General features: G+C 45.6%; 1 protein-coding gene across 1 annotated transcript in view; it reads right to left on the reverse strand.

Annotated features, from left to right (window-relative positions):
• The window catches only part of LOC149371075 (low-density lipoprotein receptor-related protein 4-like), a 322,806-nt gene that overhangs the window by 140,734 nt on the left and 163,498 nt on the right, over positions 1-18,574 (reverse strand). The window contains exon 2 of the mRNA XM_089564550.1: positions 10,261-10,404. Coding sequence (XP_089420676.1) covers positions 10,261-10,404 — 144 coding nt within the window. The remainder of the gene's footprint in view (positions 1-10,260; positions 10,405-18,574) is intronic.

An 18,574-nucleotide genomic window follows, 5' to 3' on the forward strand; every position in this document is an offset into this window, starting at 1 on the left:
CTGGGTACACGCCGCTGCAGTATGCCTCATTAATTACAGTTATGGCAATAAAGTTTATTCACTCATTCGGACGCCCAGGGAATACAAATTGAACCCAGAGTTGTAATTGCCACTTAGTTATCTCAGACGCAGAAGTAACGTATCGATTGTAAACTTCATTTGAACCTGTACATTCATACTTCAATATGACACTCTCCTGAGCTCTCTTCTAATGCGGCATAGAGTGCAAGTGTGCCATATGCCTTAATAGCTCTTATGTTTTCAAGAAACAGTAATTCGTTGCCAGGCATCGCTAGGAAAAAACAATTACGAGGGGGCTTGTCATGATTATGCAATGACAGTGCGTTAGCATTTGGTCTTCTCCTTGTTAAATAGCTAAGGTATTAATCAGTGCAAGCTGAGCGGCGTTTGCTGACCCCCATCTTCCACAGTACACACACACGCTAGGTTGTTCCCGTGGGAACATCTGTTAGGCTGCGTATTCCGCCGCAGTCAGAAGCTGCTACTTTTACGGCAGGCATGCACCACCTATGATCTTCCCGTGAAATCCATCTACCGGTTTCTCCTTCCTTTTCACTACAAGTGGAGATGGGTATTTATCTTTTTCTACTTTTTCATTATTGCACATTCCGTTTTAGACATTTTAAATTTTTGCTGCGTCGTTCTTAGTCACCTAGTTTCGGGTTCTTCCCGTGGCATCCACCTTCCTGTCTCTTCCTCCTATTCGCTGCAAGTACTTTTCTACCTGCTAACCGTGAGTTGATGGCGGGTTGCTTTTTCTACTGGCCAAGTGGTAGTTGAGAGAGCAAGTGTGCACAACACTGCGCCGGACAACGCCGGACATTTTTTCTTGACGGCGGAGAATCTAACGGAACGCATCAAATAGTCATCGGGTGTAACGAGGGGTACGGGGCGAGGATGTTCATTTGCCGCAACAGCTTGTAGTGGAGATACTTAGGGCGTGCAGCGGCTGACGTAGAAACCATTATGTGCACGGAGAAAGCAAAATCAAGAACAAATCCAGCGCACTTGAAAGACAAAATTGGCTACGTACATGTGCTGAAGTAAGGTCGCAAGAACCCTAGCGGGTAATTTTTCTCACTTCTGTGCACGAATTTAGGTCCTTGAAAAGAAAAATAATGCGGCGGGAGGAAGATGAAGCTACTGCAGGGGGTGATCGATTCAAGTTATGAGCATCTAAAACCGATGGCGATGATCGCCTGCCCGTGTCTGACGCGAAAGAGATGATAATGGAAGATCATGCTACGAGAGCAATAAGATCTGACATGGGCGCCAGCCGCTAGCCCTCACTGTTGCATAGCGGAAGTGAACTTTTCCATTAATTACAGCTGCACTTAACACAGTGTCTTTGTCTGCTTTTCGATTGAGTTAAATCAGATATGTAAAACTGTCAGTGGACCCCCCTTGAATGCTCGTAGTGCTAAGCTTGTGAATATGATATTGTCTCCCAGCTAAAAACGGTGCAAAACTGGTATCATTCGCGATACATGCAATGAAGAGAAACGCCACTCCAGCATGAGAAAGAGCAGGTAGCACGTGAAGACGGCTACGAAGTCACAAAGTATCTGATCGCCTTGCTCCCACCATGTCTAGTTGCGATCACTTTACTTAAAACCCACCTTCATTTCGCTATATACCAGTCGCACAAATAGGAAGGGTGAAGACGGGAGTTGGAGCAATGCTCGTCTTGTTGCCGACAATTATATTTTAATGTTAAAACAAAGACGCCATCTGTGACGTAATGCAGTCATGCAGACGCGCCTAGCTGGACAGAAGCCGCCCCCACTTCTGTTATCTAACCCCTTGGCTATATAACCGCTCGCCTTCTTGAATAAAGCGTCATTGATGCACCATGCCTCGTCGTGTCTACATGGTGTCAGAAGTGGGACCAACATTTTATGCTTTACTCAAGCCCACAGCAAAAGAAACTCTAACTGGAAAGGAATTTACAGTTTCCTTGCCAGGTGCTGCAAAGAAGAAACACACACATCGTGCTACCACTTCCTAAAATCCTTTATGATAAATAGGCAAAAAAAAAAAAACACTTTTTACACTGGTACAAGCAACACCACATGCTGTTTCAAAAAATAAAACTTCCTAACTGCCCGGAATGCTAAAGCCTGCAGCACTGTGTTATTTTGCACTATTATTACCATCCATGAGGTAATAAAAAGCAGTGAAATGCTCCTGCTTGCGGGTAATCATACTGCGATAGAAAAACGCGGAAGGCTACCAAGAAAAAAACAACTAATTGTTCCTGACTAGACCAGTTTACTTCGCATGCTAGCAGGTACATCTTGAGGCAGTTCGGCGCTATCGGTGCTCAATGTACTCATATATAAAAATGCGCATTCCGAGCCAATACTAGACGCACTCCTGCGAACCTCGGAGAAGCGCCTGCAGAAGCTAACATCTAGGGGCTTCCTTGTCTGTTTAGGTGTTAATCAGGTGAATTCTAGTTCTCTGGTAATTGCAGAGGCACGGTAGCATCCTTTTGAAGTGTTGCGAACCGAGTCTTGCCGTCGCATTTCCCATCTGAAGGCGCACCGTGAAAGGCACCCGTTAGTTTCTGCGCTACGGTGACTTTCTGTTGGCCACGCAGATGAAATGTTTCAAGACCACCGCTAACTTCTTCCAAGTTGTGAATTTCGGAAAGGAGATATAGCGCATCCTCCACATCTCCTATTCACCCATACGACAGAGATGTCTGTTAAAGGAATAATTAGAAAGCATGAAAGGATGGTGTTTGCTCCTTATCAGTTACCGCTTTAACAGATGTATTACATGTGTTGCCCCGGTTAAAGTGATGCTGATGCCTGTACTGATGGTTGTAATCAATTTTTTTTGCATTTGCATTTTTTATTCCAGAACTTAATGAACGATGACTATTTAAATTGACCGAAACAATGGCATCAGTGACTGCTGAGATTTACGCTATTTATTTGCTCAAGCAATTCATAGCACTTGTACGAGATCCGCGTGTTTGGGCGATCTTTAGCTACTCACAGCCCGCACTGAATTCCCTCGATCGTGCCATTTCAGTACATTGGCATGTTGTGTTGGTGTACAAAACAAACAATATTCAAGGCTACGAAGAAAGCAGCGTACTGCAGTCTTCTAAGGAACACCCTGTCTTTTCCTTTTTCCCGGAAACACCGAGGTGTACACAACGGCTAAGAAAGAACACACCAATACGACTTCTGGTTTTTCGTTCACCAGATGGCAATTGCGCAGCATTTTGAAGTCTGTCCGTATTGTTATGAGCAAAAAGATGCGGGTTCGACCAAATTATAAAAGTTGCCACCTACATTTATTAGACCAACCGTGCCGGTCTACAATTCCATCACCTCTGAACAGAAGTTTGAAAACTAACAATCAGCGCTTGCAATAGAAAACAGCCTACACAAACCACCTACCTAGAATTGGTCGTCAGGACAGCCCACAATGTGTGTATATCTGAAGACAAGAATGCAGCTGACCTGCTAATGGAGTACCCAGAGCGTGAAAATTAAAGGTCACGACTGAAGCAGAAACTGACAGCCCTTGATGCAACATTTCAGTCTTCAGAAGCATATAGGTCCATGACCGACGCGTTCCCAAAAAAATCAGCCATAACGGCTCTGAAATCATTCCTCGAGGACAAATGCTTCATTGGAAATTATTAGACGTCACTTCAATTGAATTTCGACATGTTTCTCTCTGTTTTCAGTGTTCAGCTTCCTGTTTTCGCGCTACCAGTTCATGAGTGCTATTGTTGCCTGGCAACCAGTTTTTCACTTTCTTCTCCATGTGTGTACATTCATGCTCATATATCCTTGCTTAGTTCCTGTTCTTAGAATGTTGCTTATTGCAGCTTTCCTATGTGCTTTCTTGTTAGTACGCACTTACATGGGTGCCTATTGTGTAATATTCATTTATTGTGTTTATTACACAGCTTCTATTGTGATTATGCTGTCGGATCATTGTCATTGCGGAAGTGTGTCTGTGCTGACGTTTTTGTGCATTGGGTTTGTTATAATTTTGTTGTTTTTTCTTTAGTTTTTTGTGTTCAGTAGCGGTGAATATTCAAATATGTGAAATGGAATAGCCGGTGCCGGTTCAGACACGAACAAGTCCTTTAATTTCCATGCAAATAATAAAAAGGTTCCTTTTAATTCTTTGCTTGGCGTCTGCATTTTTGCGTTTTTTTATTGCAAAGCTGATCCTCAAAGTAGAAGTTTTTTTCTGTACTTTGCTTGTCGCTTAATGTTGATAGAGTCCCTCTGATATTTTCATATGGGTGACCTTTACTGTAATTTTCTTGCTACCGCAGTCTCTGCACAGAGCACTAGAAGTACTTACACTTTGAGAAAAGTTATTTTCGGCAGTGCTCCTGTTTCCTGGTATAGAGAATGTCATCAGGGCATGTCGTTCTTTTACTTATGGCTCACGTTCACATTACAGCGTTGCTAAGAAGTGTGGCACGGATCAGCTGTTAGAGCTCCCGCCTTGACGACCCAAAATGCTTTCCTGAGTTATCCGCACTTTTGCTTACCAGTCACAGTTTGCCTGTGGACAGCTTTGTTTACGCCACCTGCATAACCAGCTAGTGCAAAGAATATCTTACGCGGTGGCCCTTCCCGTGTCACTGATTTATCACTAGATGTTGCACGGCGTAAAAGAATTCTAGCAGTGCTCGTATACATAGATCCAACGTGCGCTGCGCTGAGGCGCCGCCATTTCGCGTTTACTTTTCGCGGCTTATCTCGGTGCGCCTGTCGGTGCGTGCGGCCAACGTAATGCATCTTGGGAGAAGGGACCGTGTTGCGCTGCGTGAGGCCTAGGCAACTGGCGCAGCAAGTTGGGCGAAGTAGGGAGGGTGCAAGGGAGCAGGGCGGGCCGCCATGGCAACGACTGGTGCCGCGTATAGGCCGCGTTATAGCCAACTCGCCGGCGAGAGACCACGCGAGGGATTTGGCTGTAGTCGGTAAGAAACTGCTTTACGACTCACAAATCACTGCCCGCTTAAATAGCTGCCACGAAGACGACGGTTGCTCAGAAAACGGCCCAGCCATGCAGGGCTTACCTGATGACTGCGGTGTGCGGAGATTCGCTCAAGGGATCGCCTTTTTGCTCTGGTTTTCTTGTAAAATCTGTGAGCAGAGCTTCTCCATCACTGTTCTGTTCACCTTTTATCATTTTTATTAGCGAGCACACACCCCTCCCAGAGTTTTTCGCCAGCATCGTGGAAAGCCGAGACTTATCCCGCAGTTAAACCGACTCAATATACGGACCTCACAAGCGACGTGAAGCCTTAGCAGAGGGCGCTCTTGCGAGAACTTCATGGTGAGCAGGGTGATGGCCGCGCGGTCTTTCAACACTATATTGCAGCAAAGTGAATGGCTTGCGTGCTATTTTCTGAGCCTAGATTGGCGGAGTAATTGTGACGGTGTTCTCCCGAAAGCCAGCGCTGCTGACACACTTTCTCTTTCAACTGTGTAATGAAAACGCGCGAGAGAAAAAATTAGCCTTGAAAGCGGCATTGAGAAAAACCTCACGAAGTTATAGGCGATGGTAAAATTGATTCTATAACTTTTTTAGGGTATGCTGACGTTTGTTCGGCATCAAATTTATAGCTGAGAAAGTTCAATTTTAAAATTTTCCCGCCGGCGGATTGAAACTTGCGAAGTCCTTACCGAAAAAGACGGGCTTCCACCGTTTCGAAGTGAATTGCGGTCTAGCACAGCCTCCGGGATCCGTGCCGAAAAATCGATGTCGACGCACACGCTTTACTTGAGAAATTGAGAAATACATTGGTGCGGGCGACACCTGTATTTAGTCTTTGAACTTGTCTAGCTTCTTAAAGCTCTGTTTTCAATTAGAGTAGTCTCTTTGCGATTAGTGAGAGGTACTGTATGGATGTTGGCCAACATTACTTGTTTTTCAGTTTCCCTTCAGAAGGACTACATTATGTAAAGATGTGTCCGAGTCGCTTTAATCGCATCCCATCGACTAAAACATCCCACGTTCATTCACCCTTTGAAACATGTGAATATTGTCCGGGTGGCCTTCGATCTCAAGGTCCAGATGCTGGCTGGGGAGAGTAGAGATCGCGCAATCCGCGGTCACATGAACAAGGTGGGTTTGGCAGTGGGCGTTCTTGGGGTAAGTGGGATCACTGAAGGCAACGCTAACACATACGTCTGTCGCCCGGTACAGTAGCCGAAGTACGGCTTCATAATGATGGTTCAACCGCGCACACACACAGAGACCAAGGAGACAAAACACACACACACACACACACACACACACACACACACACACACACACACACACACACACACACACACACACACACACACACACACACACACACACACACACACACACACACACACACACACACACACACACACACGCACACACGCACACACGCAGCACACACACACACACACACACGCACACACACACACACACACACACACACGCACACACACACACACACACACACACACACACACACACACACACACACACACACACACACACACACACACACACAACAGCGCTGGTGTGTGTGTCTTGTATTCTTCTTGGTCTTTGTGTGCGCTGTTGAACCATCATTATGAATCTACACCAAATACCCCTATCTGCAGTTCTTCTACGAAGTACGGCCTTTGGCGTCCATTGCAGAAATGCAAATACCCACCGCGGTGTGGACATTGCCAAGTTATTTACACAATCGTGTGCTGAACAGGGATAAGAAATCAAGTTTTGAGTTCGCAAGGCTTAGCAGACACAGCGTTGCTCCGTGGCTGGGTATCGTCTCTGCTATCCTCTTGGTGAAAAAATGCGATTGGTTGCGCCAATCAGCGTACATCTCACAGCTATCGTCTATATAATGGCGAGCACTATGCGAATTGCCTAAGTGAGAATATAGTTATTGCCCATCGAACGCCGGTAGCACTTTATCCGCCTTAGCTATCGGCTCCGGTTAATGGCAATACTCCTCGCTATATTCTCGTTCTCAATGGCGCTGGGAATTCGAGGCCGAGGGGGGGGGGGGGGGTTGAACACTTTCCCTGGCTATCACCTGCTGTACCTAGCGAGCTACCAAATAACGAACGGAAGTTAACAACGGCTCCGAAAAAAAAGCAAAAACATTTGTTCGAAAGCGGAGGGCTTATGAGACAGTTTTGTCCAAAGCCTGTCCCAGGGGTTTGATGGGAAGGCTTATATTTCGGTAAAGTGCCACTGCTTGAGCGCACAGCAGAGAGGCTTTGTAATCCTGTGCCCTGAACCAATTTATATGAGCCGAATGAACCAATCGACGCTGCTGCTCTGACAATATCAAGTGAAGCTTCAACGCTGGCTAAAGCTTTGGTCGCACTAGCGAAATCAAATGCTCAAGGGAATAGGATTAAGGTTTGGCTCGTAGACACCGGGTGTTCCTCTTGGGGCTCGCGCAACGGCGGGCTCCATATTGAGCCCACTGAAAAGCTTTTGCATTTTATGTCTTATGAGCACGCTGAAATATACTCAAAAGAAGCCGCCAAAGTACCGCCGGAGACAGGATGTCTTGTATCTGCTCATCGGTCCGCATCAGTAATTTTCTGTCTGGCTGCACAATGTGCACCGGGCAGCGAAGTTCGTGGAAGCGCCCGTATGCAAACATTTCGCGCAAGTTGGGAGAAAAAGACCACTGAGAGTGCTGTATTTCTTTCGTTACGCAACCTGCATGAGAGCTTGAGACCACAGGGCAGTAAAATTTGCACAGATTTAGCGACGCGTCTTTGCTCTCTGCTGTCTGGTTTGGTACTCTCACGGGGCGCCGCCGGCGTGAGCTACACGTGCTTAAACGTGGCAGGCATGCAGGAAAGCCGGCTAATAAAGAGCTCAGCAGCTCAAGAGCAGAACCAAGCACGATGAAATGGCTCACGTTTCGAGAGTTTCCTAGAGTTGCTACCGCGCTACCAGCGACTGCGTCCGGGGCAATACACTGCTGCTTGTCATTCGAGCGAGCATTAGCACATTTGTCCCCTTGCGTAACTACGGGTTATATCTACAAACCTCGCTCTGTTACTCTTTGAAGAATATGCATGCGGGTGTCGGCTGTTAACAGCTGTAGACATGTTCACCAGTCGAGCTTGTCCTCGTCCGTGGTTAGCGTATCACAACATCGAACGATACAAATCGCGCCCAGGTGGGTTCCGCGCCGACAAACGATGGAAAGAGACTTCTTAGGACGTAACTCTGCCTTTGTGCAAAGCTCAGAACAATGCAGAATAGTGATTAAACTACGCATGGTAGGTGTAATGCGATTTGCACTTCGTCATTTTTCCTGACACTTAGCTGAACCTGTCGTAACGTAGTACCGGCGTGCCGACAGATTACATCATACGCTAGAATTACAATTCGAAAATTTCAGTAAGCGGTAGATCTCATCTTTGCATGTTTTTGTGGTTAGAGGAAAAATAAGGGCTTTTTTAAGCAAGAACATTGCAAACAATCACCAACCACATGTTAGTTTAGGCGGTGACATCACCCGGATCGTAACACGAACGGGCACTTGTCACAGTTGACCATGACACTGATATGGCTGCATCATCCATAAACATTTTCTCCCTACTAATGCTATGAGCTTGCAGGAGAAGGAAGTTCTGCACACTCAAAATTAGAAGTTTTTCTTACGAGACTTTAGAGTGAGCAGTGATAGCTAGGCTCCAGGACCGTGGTGTAGGTGTTTTCTCTGCTTGGTTACGAAATCTGCCCTCTAGAACCCGTGGCTGCAGTGTAGCCAGCGGCAGTGACAGTTCCGGAAATGATTATTTTATGCGCTATCTGAGTCTTTGCACATTACTGTATCCTTTATCCCCGCATTGTTACTAACAATAATCAGTTATCGCACCTAAACTTACTCTACGACAATTGAATGTGGTGCTCAAATCAGCTACTCTTCTGAAGGGCCAGTAGTACATGCAATCGTCTCGAAAAGGAAACATTCTTACATCAACTGCACTTATTCCTTGCATAAAAACAAAGTAACGTGAATTCAATTTTGCCAGTACCTCGGAGTCACTACGTATATCGAGGATATTAGCCCGGTCAGCACACATTTTGAAACTGGCAGCGAGTGCATTAAAATCACTCGGCCTCATAAGAAGATCACTATACATGGCCCCCTTCTTGCGTTCTAAAATTAGGATCTTAAAGACTCACCCGTACTAACTGAAATGTGTAACTGGCGCTATTTTGAACCCCAATAAATGCTACTTGTTTACCCACTTGATGTAGTTCAGCAAAACGTAGCCCGTTACATCCGCTCCTGTTATGACAAAATGTTATCATTAGGACTAAATCTTCGCTTATCCTCCAACCACAAGAGCACCGACGAAAGATTCTGCGACTCTGCTTCTTTCATAAATTGTATTACAATCTTCAGACCTCCATGACACAGTTTTTTGCTCCCTTCAGAACATCGCCTCATCTGTTTAATTCCCTCAGCAGTCAGCGTTTGCAGGGATCAGTAACAACCTACAACAAATCTTATCTGCCAACTGCAATAGAGAATATTTGAACCAACTACCACGCTACACTTTAAACGAAGGCGACCCTATTAATTCGAGAGGGGAATTAAACGATCGTTGCAGCGAATGAATACTATTGAAAATCTGTTTTTGCTAACCCCGTTATCTGAGTAGTAACGAATTTTATTTTTGCTGTTGTTCCTGCGCTCCTATAACGTTTTGCCAATCAGTATTGAATAGCATTGTATCGTATCAGTTTACGCTGTACTGGACTGCATCACTTCTCAATGTACTATTGTTGTACATTATGTCGTAATGAATGAGCATCGCAGTACTTTCTTTACATCGTATCTATTTTGTTATTTACACCCCCCCCTCTCCTCTTTGTATAACACAATAAGAGCCTTGAATTGTGAAAAAAATGATGGTGATGATGAGTCAGAACAGCAAAGCTTTCACGAAACGACGCAGTGACGTGGCAGTATACAGGGCACCCTCGATGGCTGCTTGGGGTGGTTTGGATTTCAATTCAACTGTAACGCTTTCGTTTAGATATGGCAATTTTTTTGTACTCACAGCCTTTCCATAAATGGTTACGATGATAAAACTCTTCACAGACATCTCAGGGTGCATATTACTTCTTAAGTGGTCTCCATTGTTAATGACATGAATAACAAAAGGCCAACCCCGAACAGGCAACAGTTTGTTTGCAGTTATTTCCTCTCTCTCTTACCGCATCCGAGCTCGTCGCTGCCATTGCCACAGTCGTCGTCCGAGTCGCAGTGCCACCGAGCAGGGATGCAGCTGCAGTTTGTTCCCTCCTCGGCGAAGCTGGTGCACGCGAACTGGCCAGGACCGCAGTCGCACATTGTGAGACCTGCACGGAAGAAGGGAAATAACATTCAATTGGCGGTTCTTTTAAAGGTTTAGTTTTGTACGCGGGAGCTAAAATAGAAGCTACAAAAGCAGCTGGCACGTGGTTCTTTACTTGCGCGGGGTGAAACTTGGCTGCGCTTATTGTTCTTTATATGACCATATAATGGCCGTAATATCATATTTTTTCCCCACAATTTTGTTTTTAATTCGAAAAGCGGTGATATACATGGCGATGATGTATTCCTGCAGCTTGCAACAGGATAAAGTGAGAGATATCGGAGGATAATTCGATATCAATGAGGCATCGACTATTCGAAAAAGAGGAGCAAAGCGTGTGATTTCCTGCTCTTACGGAATGACAGCCGGTTAAATATATGTAAGGACTATTATAACAAGAAACCTGAAGAAATTATCTAAGCAAGAAAGCACTAAGAATTTTATCAAGAGGAAGAGACGGCTGAATTTTAATGTTTAGAGGAATCTAATCATTACCAAATCTTGACATACCAATGGGTGCCTAGCATGACACTTCAGTGTGGCTCGGGGGAAAATTGGTGAAGGCACTCAGGAAATAATGGCTGAATTGTGCAGCAATGTCTCTTTCATCTGTGAGAGGTATGACCTCCTGCATTATTCTGTGAAAAGCTTGTTCTGATATAAATGTTTCACAAATTGTTTACGTGAAATTTGTATAAAATTAGGCAGTGAGTATTAAGTTTAACGAAGTTTGGCGGAGGTTGCAGCCGTATTAAGATCTCTGAGAAGACGAATTAATGAAACTACTTCTGCTTCGAGGTTTAGAGGCGTCTTACTTTGTATATCACTTGCACAACTACACGCGTGATCCAAGGAGAGGATTACTTAACGGTCAAGGCGGAAACTCTGCGATAGTCCTCTTTTCCTACACAGGGCTTCAAGACTGCCAGAACGGTTCGATCACGTTTCACGTTTCACTTGCGGTAATACAGAACGTACTACGCCCGCTGCTACGAACGAGGGTGACACTGGTGAACACTCTCACAGTTAGATTGCACTACACACAAATTCCCCCGAAAGAAGAAGACTGGACAGCCGTCGCCGTAGTTCTGTTTGCAGACGCCGACTAAATCCGAAATTCGGAGGTCGTCTTCTTCGTCGTCGCCTTGTCTGCTCAGTATTCCTTCGAGCAATAGATTCGATACTCCGAAAGAAGCAAATGTCATGGCAGCCGATCCCTTGACTGCTTGCCCCCTCCACCTTCACGCCATCCCTGCCTACACAACATTTCTGCCGAATGTTGTTTTGACAAGAAGGGGAAGCAGCTAAACATTTTTCCGCCTTCCAGAACCGCTTGTGAGGACTGTACTTGTGAAAGTTTTCAGGAGTATTTTTTTGTGACGCTGCTCTTTCCGTGATAACAACCAAAGCGCATCAAATTAAATGGGCCACCACGTCACTAGTTTGGTCCCCTCTTAATTCAGCCTGAAGGACGCAGCATCAGCATTCCAGCAATTCGAATCACGTCCCCCCTCGTCGCCTAAAGACCACCCAGCGATAAACCCGGGAACCCAAAGCAGAACCCAACTTCAGCCGTCAACCCGTCAACTAACAACTCGCCTGTGCAGATGTCGCCGGCTGCCCGCTGCCTGACTCGGCACACTCAGTGGCGGAAATAAATCAGGACGTCTAGCAGCGCCATACGTCTCCCTCCGAGCTCCGTCCGTCCAGCAAAGGCCGCGAAGCGCTAGGGAGGGAACGTCGAGCCGTACATCTGGCGCATTATTGATGTGCCGGCTTGAACTCAGTATCACTCATAAAGCGTCTTTGCGAGCTTCGCCTGTGACGCTGCTGGACACACGCACACACGCACATACAATTTCGCGCGGGTTACTGCTACCCTACGCAGCAATAACGAGACACTCGTCTGATGGTTTGATGCCCTGTATAAAGCCTGGCCATTCGGTCTTCGCTTGTCGTGACCCCAGGCGCGGTTGCATTTTTCATGGGCAAGACTGGGAGACGCCGGAATTAATTTGCGCCATTTTTCACTCCCTGAGGGAAAACCAAGGAGCACAAAACAACAAGCGCGGTGAGATGCAATGAAAACAGCATAAAGAATGGTCGGGAACGGGGAAGGAAGGGGGCAGTATGTGGCAGTACTAGCGTGTTGCGAAGCGGAAGCCACTTTAGGGGGACGGGGGGGGGGGGGGGAGGGTTTGAGCCAGAGAGTGCATATATAGGTTTCGGGATATGAAAGGAGTGAAGGGATCCCCGCTAAGCGTGTGTTTGATTTCGGCTGAATCTCCTCTCTTCTGAAGAGCGATATACAGTATCTTGCCCTTGCTCAATACAGGGGCAGACGAAGAAAGGGGGAGTTCTTAGCATAAGAGAAGGAGAAGCAGCAAGCCAGCGCAGTCCGGCCCTTCTGAAAGGCACAGGCGGCGGAGATGTAAATCTTGCTAATATATACGAGCCTCCCCTTTTCGACGACAAATTCACGCTGCGCGCGCGGGTCTTTCTAGCTTATTTCGCTTCGCGCCAGCCTGCGCGCTTGCTGGTAGGCCTCGGCTGCAGGCCTTCAGCGGAACGCCAACTCACTGGCGTGGAGACGGAATTCCTCGCTTCGTTGACGTCATGGGCGGAAACAACACGAAATTGGCGCACTCTGGTCGCCGCATTTTTCATCCTTCACCCAGCCTGGTGTTGCTCAGTGCCCATTGAAGAGAGAGAAAGGGTGAGACTAGACGAGCGGGAAGGAGACAAAGGAAGGTGCGAGGCGGATCCATTTGCGCACTGTGTGGAAGCACACGGCTGTCATTTAGCTGCGAACTCAGGCTAATATATTAAAGGTGCACTGAAGAGGAATCTGAACTTGTCGTTTTGCCGCGGGAACTCGATGTACACGTTCCTAGCATTCTTAGAAACTGCGACTTTTGCCCTGTATGGACGATTTCCCAAATTAAATCGAATTAACGTCCGGCTCCCGCCCGTTTTTTTTTTTATTCTCCCTCGTACGGTGGGCGGAGTCGACCAAAGCGTGGAGTGCCTTTCACCCAGTCCCGTGGCGGCTTGCCGCTCTGCCATCGACGGAGTAATACGTAGTAGTCCGTAGTAGCAAAAAGTCCGCGCGTATTTTTATTTCTCCAGGCTTATTTTGCGGCTATATTATTTGTGAATGAAACTATTTATTCATGGAAACCTAAAAAACAAAATAAAGCGAAAGCAAAGCCTCCACGGAGCTGGCTGAAAGGAACTTCACGCGTTGGTCGACTCCGCCCATCGTACGAGGGAGAATTAAAAAAAAAGGGCGGGAGCCGGACGTTAATTCGATTTAATTAGGGAAATCGGCCATACAGGTCAATAAGTTGCAGTTTCTAAGAATGCTAGAAACGTGTAGATCGAGTTCCCGCGGCAAAAAGACAAGTTCAGAGTCTTCTTCAGTGCACCTTTAAGGTATTAAATATACACCCGTTTGTGCCGCCAGGTGTTCAATACATCCCGAAAGTTGTCTATAAAAGCTTCCTTGCTCCTGGCTACGTAGTACTCGTGTCGGACGCCGGGCTTTCTCCACGATTTATTATATTTTTTTATACGTTTGTTTTAGTGCCAAAGTGGTACTTTCTTACTATTTCGGATACAGCAGACCATGTATGGTCCTAGCAAGAGGGGCATATCAATAATTTAACAAGAAACTGATAATAATAGCAGAGAAAAAGAAAAACACAAAAATAAAAGCAAAGAAGCAAAGACAGGCATCGTCATACAAAACTAAAAACTCACGAAACAAGGAGGTGACGTTCAAATGCTGTTGCAACATTACCTGAGTGGCAAATGTGAGAAGGTGAGGCCTTCCCTTCGGATGCAGTTCTAGGGCAGATTTTTTAAAATGTGTTCGTGCGGTTGAAAATGGGTGCCTCTGAGTGTTACTGCGTGTGTGTGGTCCCCCGCGTACCATGAGCTTCGACGTATTTAGGCAACTTGATTTTTTTTTCCCTTGCTAACACGTTCCAATAAAAAAAAATCTTGATGGTGTCCTTGTCACCCCCTGGTTCCTTCCTTTCTCACTTTTCCAGAAAAGGGTGTTCTCGCACCCGTTGCTTTTGCACTTCTACTCGGGTTAACTACTTTAAAACTCCCCCACTTTTTTTCAGCCTACAGTGGTGAAGTCGGAGTGCAGGCGGTCGTGTTCCTTATGTAGAAACACGCCTTCTGCCTATCCCTTCTCCTCTGCCGCTTCTTCTACGTGACGCCCTTTCGCTAGTCTCTCTCAGCGGGGTCGAAGCCCAAGGAGTGAAATTAGAACTCGAAGCAGTAGACTTCTTTTGAAGGCCGGCTACGCAGGGGCACTTCGAAACTTGCCACATTCTTCTTTCGTCCCTCCACGCCCCTCATCTTCCTCCCCCTTCCTTACTCCCTAGCTATCCGGCTGGTGCTTCTGAAGAAGGCAGATGCGGGGAACGTCTCGAACCGAAAGCTGCAAGGGAAGACGCGCCAGGCATTCTCACGAGTTATACACACGCTCGCGAACGAGCGAGGAAAAAAAAAATGGACGGAGAGAGGATAGAGAGAGAGAGACAGAGGGAAGAACCTTTTCGAACGGAATCCGTCGTAAGGAAAGCACGAATATCGCTCACTGAGAGACAGCCAGAGCAGAAGAGAGAATATAAGGGAGATGAACGGGAGGAGAAAGGAAAGCCTGTGGTGTTGAACGCTGCATTGCGAATTCCAAAGGCGGAACTCTAGGAGAGGAGAGAAAGCCTTTGAAATTCTCGGCGTTCTGGCCTGCGCTCCCTCGAGCGATCTTTATCCCGGCGCTGCTTCCTCCTTCTCAACCTGTGAGCCGCCCTCATGTTTCTCCGTACTTTCCGTCTTTCCTACGGAGGAGCTTTCTCGCCCTGCCTCAAGCCCGTGCTGAAAGCTGCTTCGTGAGCCCAAAAAATGATCAACATGAAAGAAAGGAAGCGGCGGAAGACGCAGAGAAGGGGCGCTCAAAGATGCCAGCTTCATGTCTTGGAATCCTTCTTCTGGGTTCTGCAAACCCAAGCTCGCCAGTTCTCACGTTCCCGTGTACGTATCAAAGCGCCGGAGCGGACACTCACGTAAGCACACACAGCGCACGCAGCCATACAAGCGTATAGCGCTCTCCGTTTACTGTTTCCATGAGGCCTGCCTCTTTCCCATTCCTCCTCAGGCAGCCGTTTGCCGATCGCGCGTGCTTTCAATTCTTCCGCTCTACTTCTCGTCACGAAGCGCTCATATATTGATGGCGCTATCGACCTCCGGAAAGCGCTCTGGAGAGCCACCGCTCGCTGCCTAACAAATATTCTTGTGCATGCGAGAGAACGAAAAAAGAAAATGGGGGCCGGATGAAATGGAAAGCAAGAAAAAAATGAGGCAATAGAGGGAAATAACCAAGGCACTCTACGAAAGAAATAGAGGTGGAAGGAGATTGGGAGAGGGAAAACGAAAACAAGCTTGGAGATCCGAGAAGGAGCTGTGCTGATATGAAGAAAGCAATCGCGGCTGCGTCTTTGCATTGCCACACACGCGCGTTCTCTTTCCTCATCTCACACCACGCTACTCAGAGTAAGAGGCGGCCTATATTAAAGCGTCGGCGCGTATTGGAGCAGCGTTTGTCATCGACTTGGGATGGAAGCAGGAACGAAGGAAGAAAGATAGGCAGAATAGGAAAAGAAGGAAGCGCTTGCATACAAAGCCAAAGGAGAGAGGCGATTTCTGCTTCAATAAGCCCAAAGGCGTAAGCATATTGCGTGCTTAAAGCAACGACGGTATGTTATATGCGTCATTACGATGCAATCGGCCTTAAAAGTGGGTCTCGAATGACCCTTCCCTGAGCGCTTGCGTCCCCTTCCCTGCTGTAGGCGCGCACATATATTGAAAGTCTTACGAAAACTGACTCTGCGTATGAGTGGCTTTTTCAAATTCGTAGGGATTGTAAAATGAGGGACGGAATCTGAGGACTTGGGGCCGTTGCAATATGAAATAGGAGAATACAGAAAGACGGAACGAAATATGCAATTGCGTTTACGCAAGGAAGAATGCTTTTTAGTTTTCTTTGAGACGAACTGACTTTGAACATGGCAAACCCTTAAGGAAAGGAAGCCTTTGTTATGAGAAAAGTGTCCATTTGCTTCATTGCTTACTTAAAAAGATTGAAGTTTGGGCAAGATGGTACATGACTGGAGGTACTGCAATGGAACAAACTAAAGACCACCGGAAGTAATGCGTTGTCTTCTCTACTCCTGTTGTGTTTGTGTTTTTCTTCAGCTCTTTGCGCTGCGGTACATCGAAGGAATGGTATTAAAATGTGCTACGAGTGATGGATTGCAGAATAATTTATTAAGTTATGTTAGGTGTTCGTCACGATCCTTTAGGCACTCAGCTCTATGTTAGCACTTTGAGAAAGTCTTGAGCACTACGTCACAGAACAGAACTTCTTTACCTCCAAAGAGCAATTATTGCCTTTTATTTTTTAAGCATAAGTAGTTCCGGGAATTTTATACGTGCCAACATAGACGTCTTTTAGACGTGTTACTAAAAAAATTGGTTTAGGCAGGACAGTAGCACATGATGTGTCTATCAGTAAATCGGTGAATCAATATATGAGGCATTGTATGCTCTAATTTTTGATGGCAATTTATGTTCTTTAACTAACTTTCATAAGAAATATATGACAGTTTTAATAAAACCTTCTCACATATATATATAATAAAGCCTCTAGTCAAAAGATTCCTAAGCAAAGGAATCCAGAGAACAAATGGATACATCGGAAAGTATTACAACATTTAATTGACAAAGACAACATCTGGAGCAGCTCTAAACAAGATCCAGACAAAGCAGCGTAGAAAGAAATGTGTAGAAGAGTTCACAATAAGGTAGCGAGAAAACTAAGGTTACCTACAAAGTTCTATATTGTGAACAAACTTTCAGACAGCAAAGAAAACACAAAATGCACATGGAAGTTATTAAATCCGGTCTACTAAAAAAATGGAAGCAGCGTATTGACGACACAATCTAAGCAAACTTTAGAGAAGAAAGAAATGCTAAAAAACTCGCGGACAGATTTGATTATCAGTTCTTAAATTCCATTGAAGTGCGGAGATCGACAATCAGAAAAAACTGGGCCAGCCTCATGCGTGAAGTCAGCGTATTTACTGCTCTTGTCGGATAATGCAACGATCTGTGGAACGTCGTTAGAGTTCAGAACTGGCCGATAAGCTAGTAGGAATAGATGGAATAGAACTACGAGATATTCACAAGAACTTTGAAGAGGGAAAGAAAGTTATTCTATATATAATAAATGGTATCTTAATTGCTGGAAATATACCTGAAAAACCTGAAATATTTGTTGTTGGACTATTATTCAAGAAAAACAACAAAAATGATTGCAACAGCTCGAGGCCGATGCCGTATTCTCGGTAATTTAATACATAACTGAAAAGTATATTGCAAAGTTAATTCCCAATTTATATATAAAAAAGCTCGTTGTAGAGATGAAGTCAATATAGATTTCGAAAAAGTTGAAGTACTACTATCTTACCAAGAGATTTTAGTGACTTGGTTCGCTAAAAATTGACCGAAATGAAATTATGCTAAGCTCACCTCCTGACCACACCAAAGCATTTCATAGAATCGATCGCAAGATTCGGACATGTCAACTACGAAGTTTGGAATTCCGAGGGCCGTTTACTGCATAACTTTAAAATTACTGCACACACTACAATCAAGTGCGAAGACCGGGAATGAGTATTGTGAATTCAGGATGAAAAAATATAAGGTACTGTCTTTGTCAAAAGTAACCAGGCTGCACGGTTTGCTTCTCAGTAGTATAGTAAAGCTATTATGCTCGCCCTCAAGCTCTAAATCTCAGTATGGTAATGAGAACCCCTGCCCTCACATTCAAAGAAGTTTTTGATCTTTAGAGAAGATGTGAGGGGTCTACTATACGAATGAGAAGCAACCCATGCAGCCTGGTTACTTTGGTCACAGGCTGTACCTAAACGTTCCTCGCTAGAACAAATATTATTCATCTTTTATGTGAACGACCTCAAATTTATAAGTATAAACTTCACCCCCGCGTTGCATCCATTTTTTGACGACTGGCCATAGCAGATCACAGTCCTGGAAGAGCATCTGTCTTCAGACAGCTAAATCTAAAACTATGCAGTGGT

This window comes from Amblyomma mixtum, chromosome 1 (assembly GCF_055824585.1).
Source record: "Amblyomma mixtum isolate Tamu chromosome 1, ASM5582458v1, whole genome shotgun sequence".
Lineage (NCBI taxonomy): Eukaryota > Metazoa > Arthropoda > Arachnida > Ixodida > Ixodidae > Amblyomma > Amblyomma mixtum.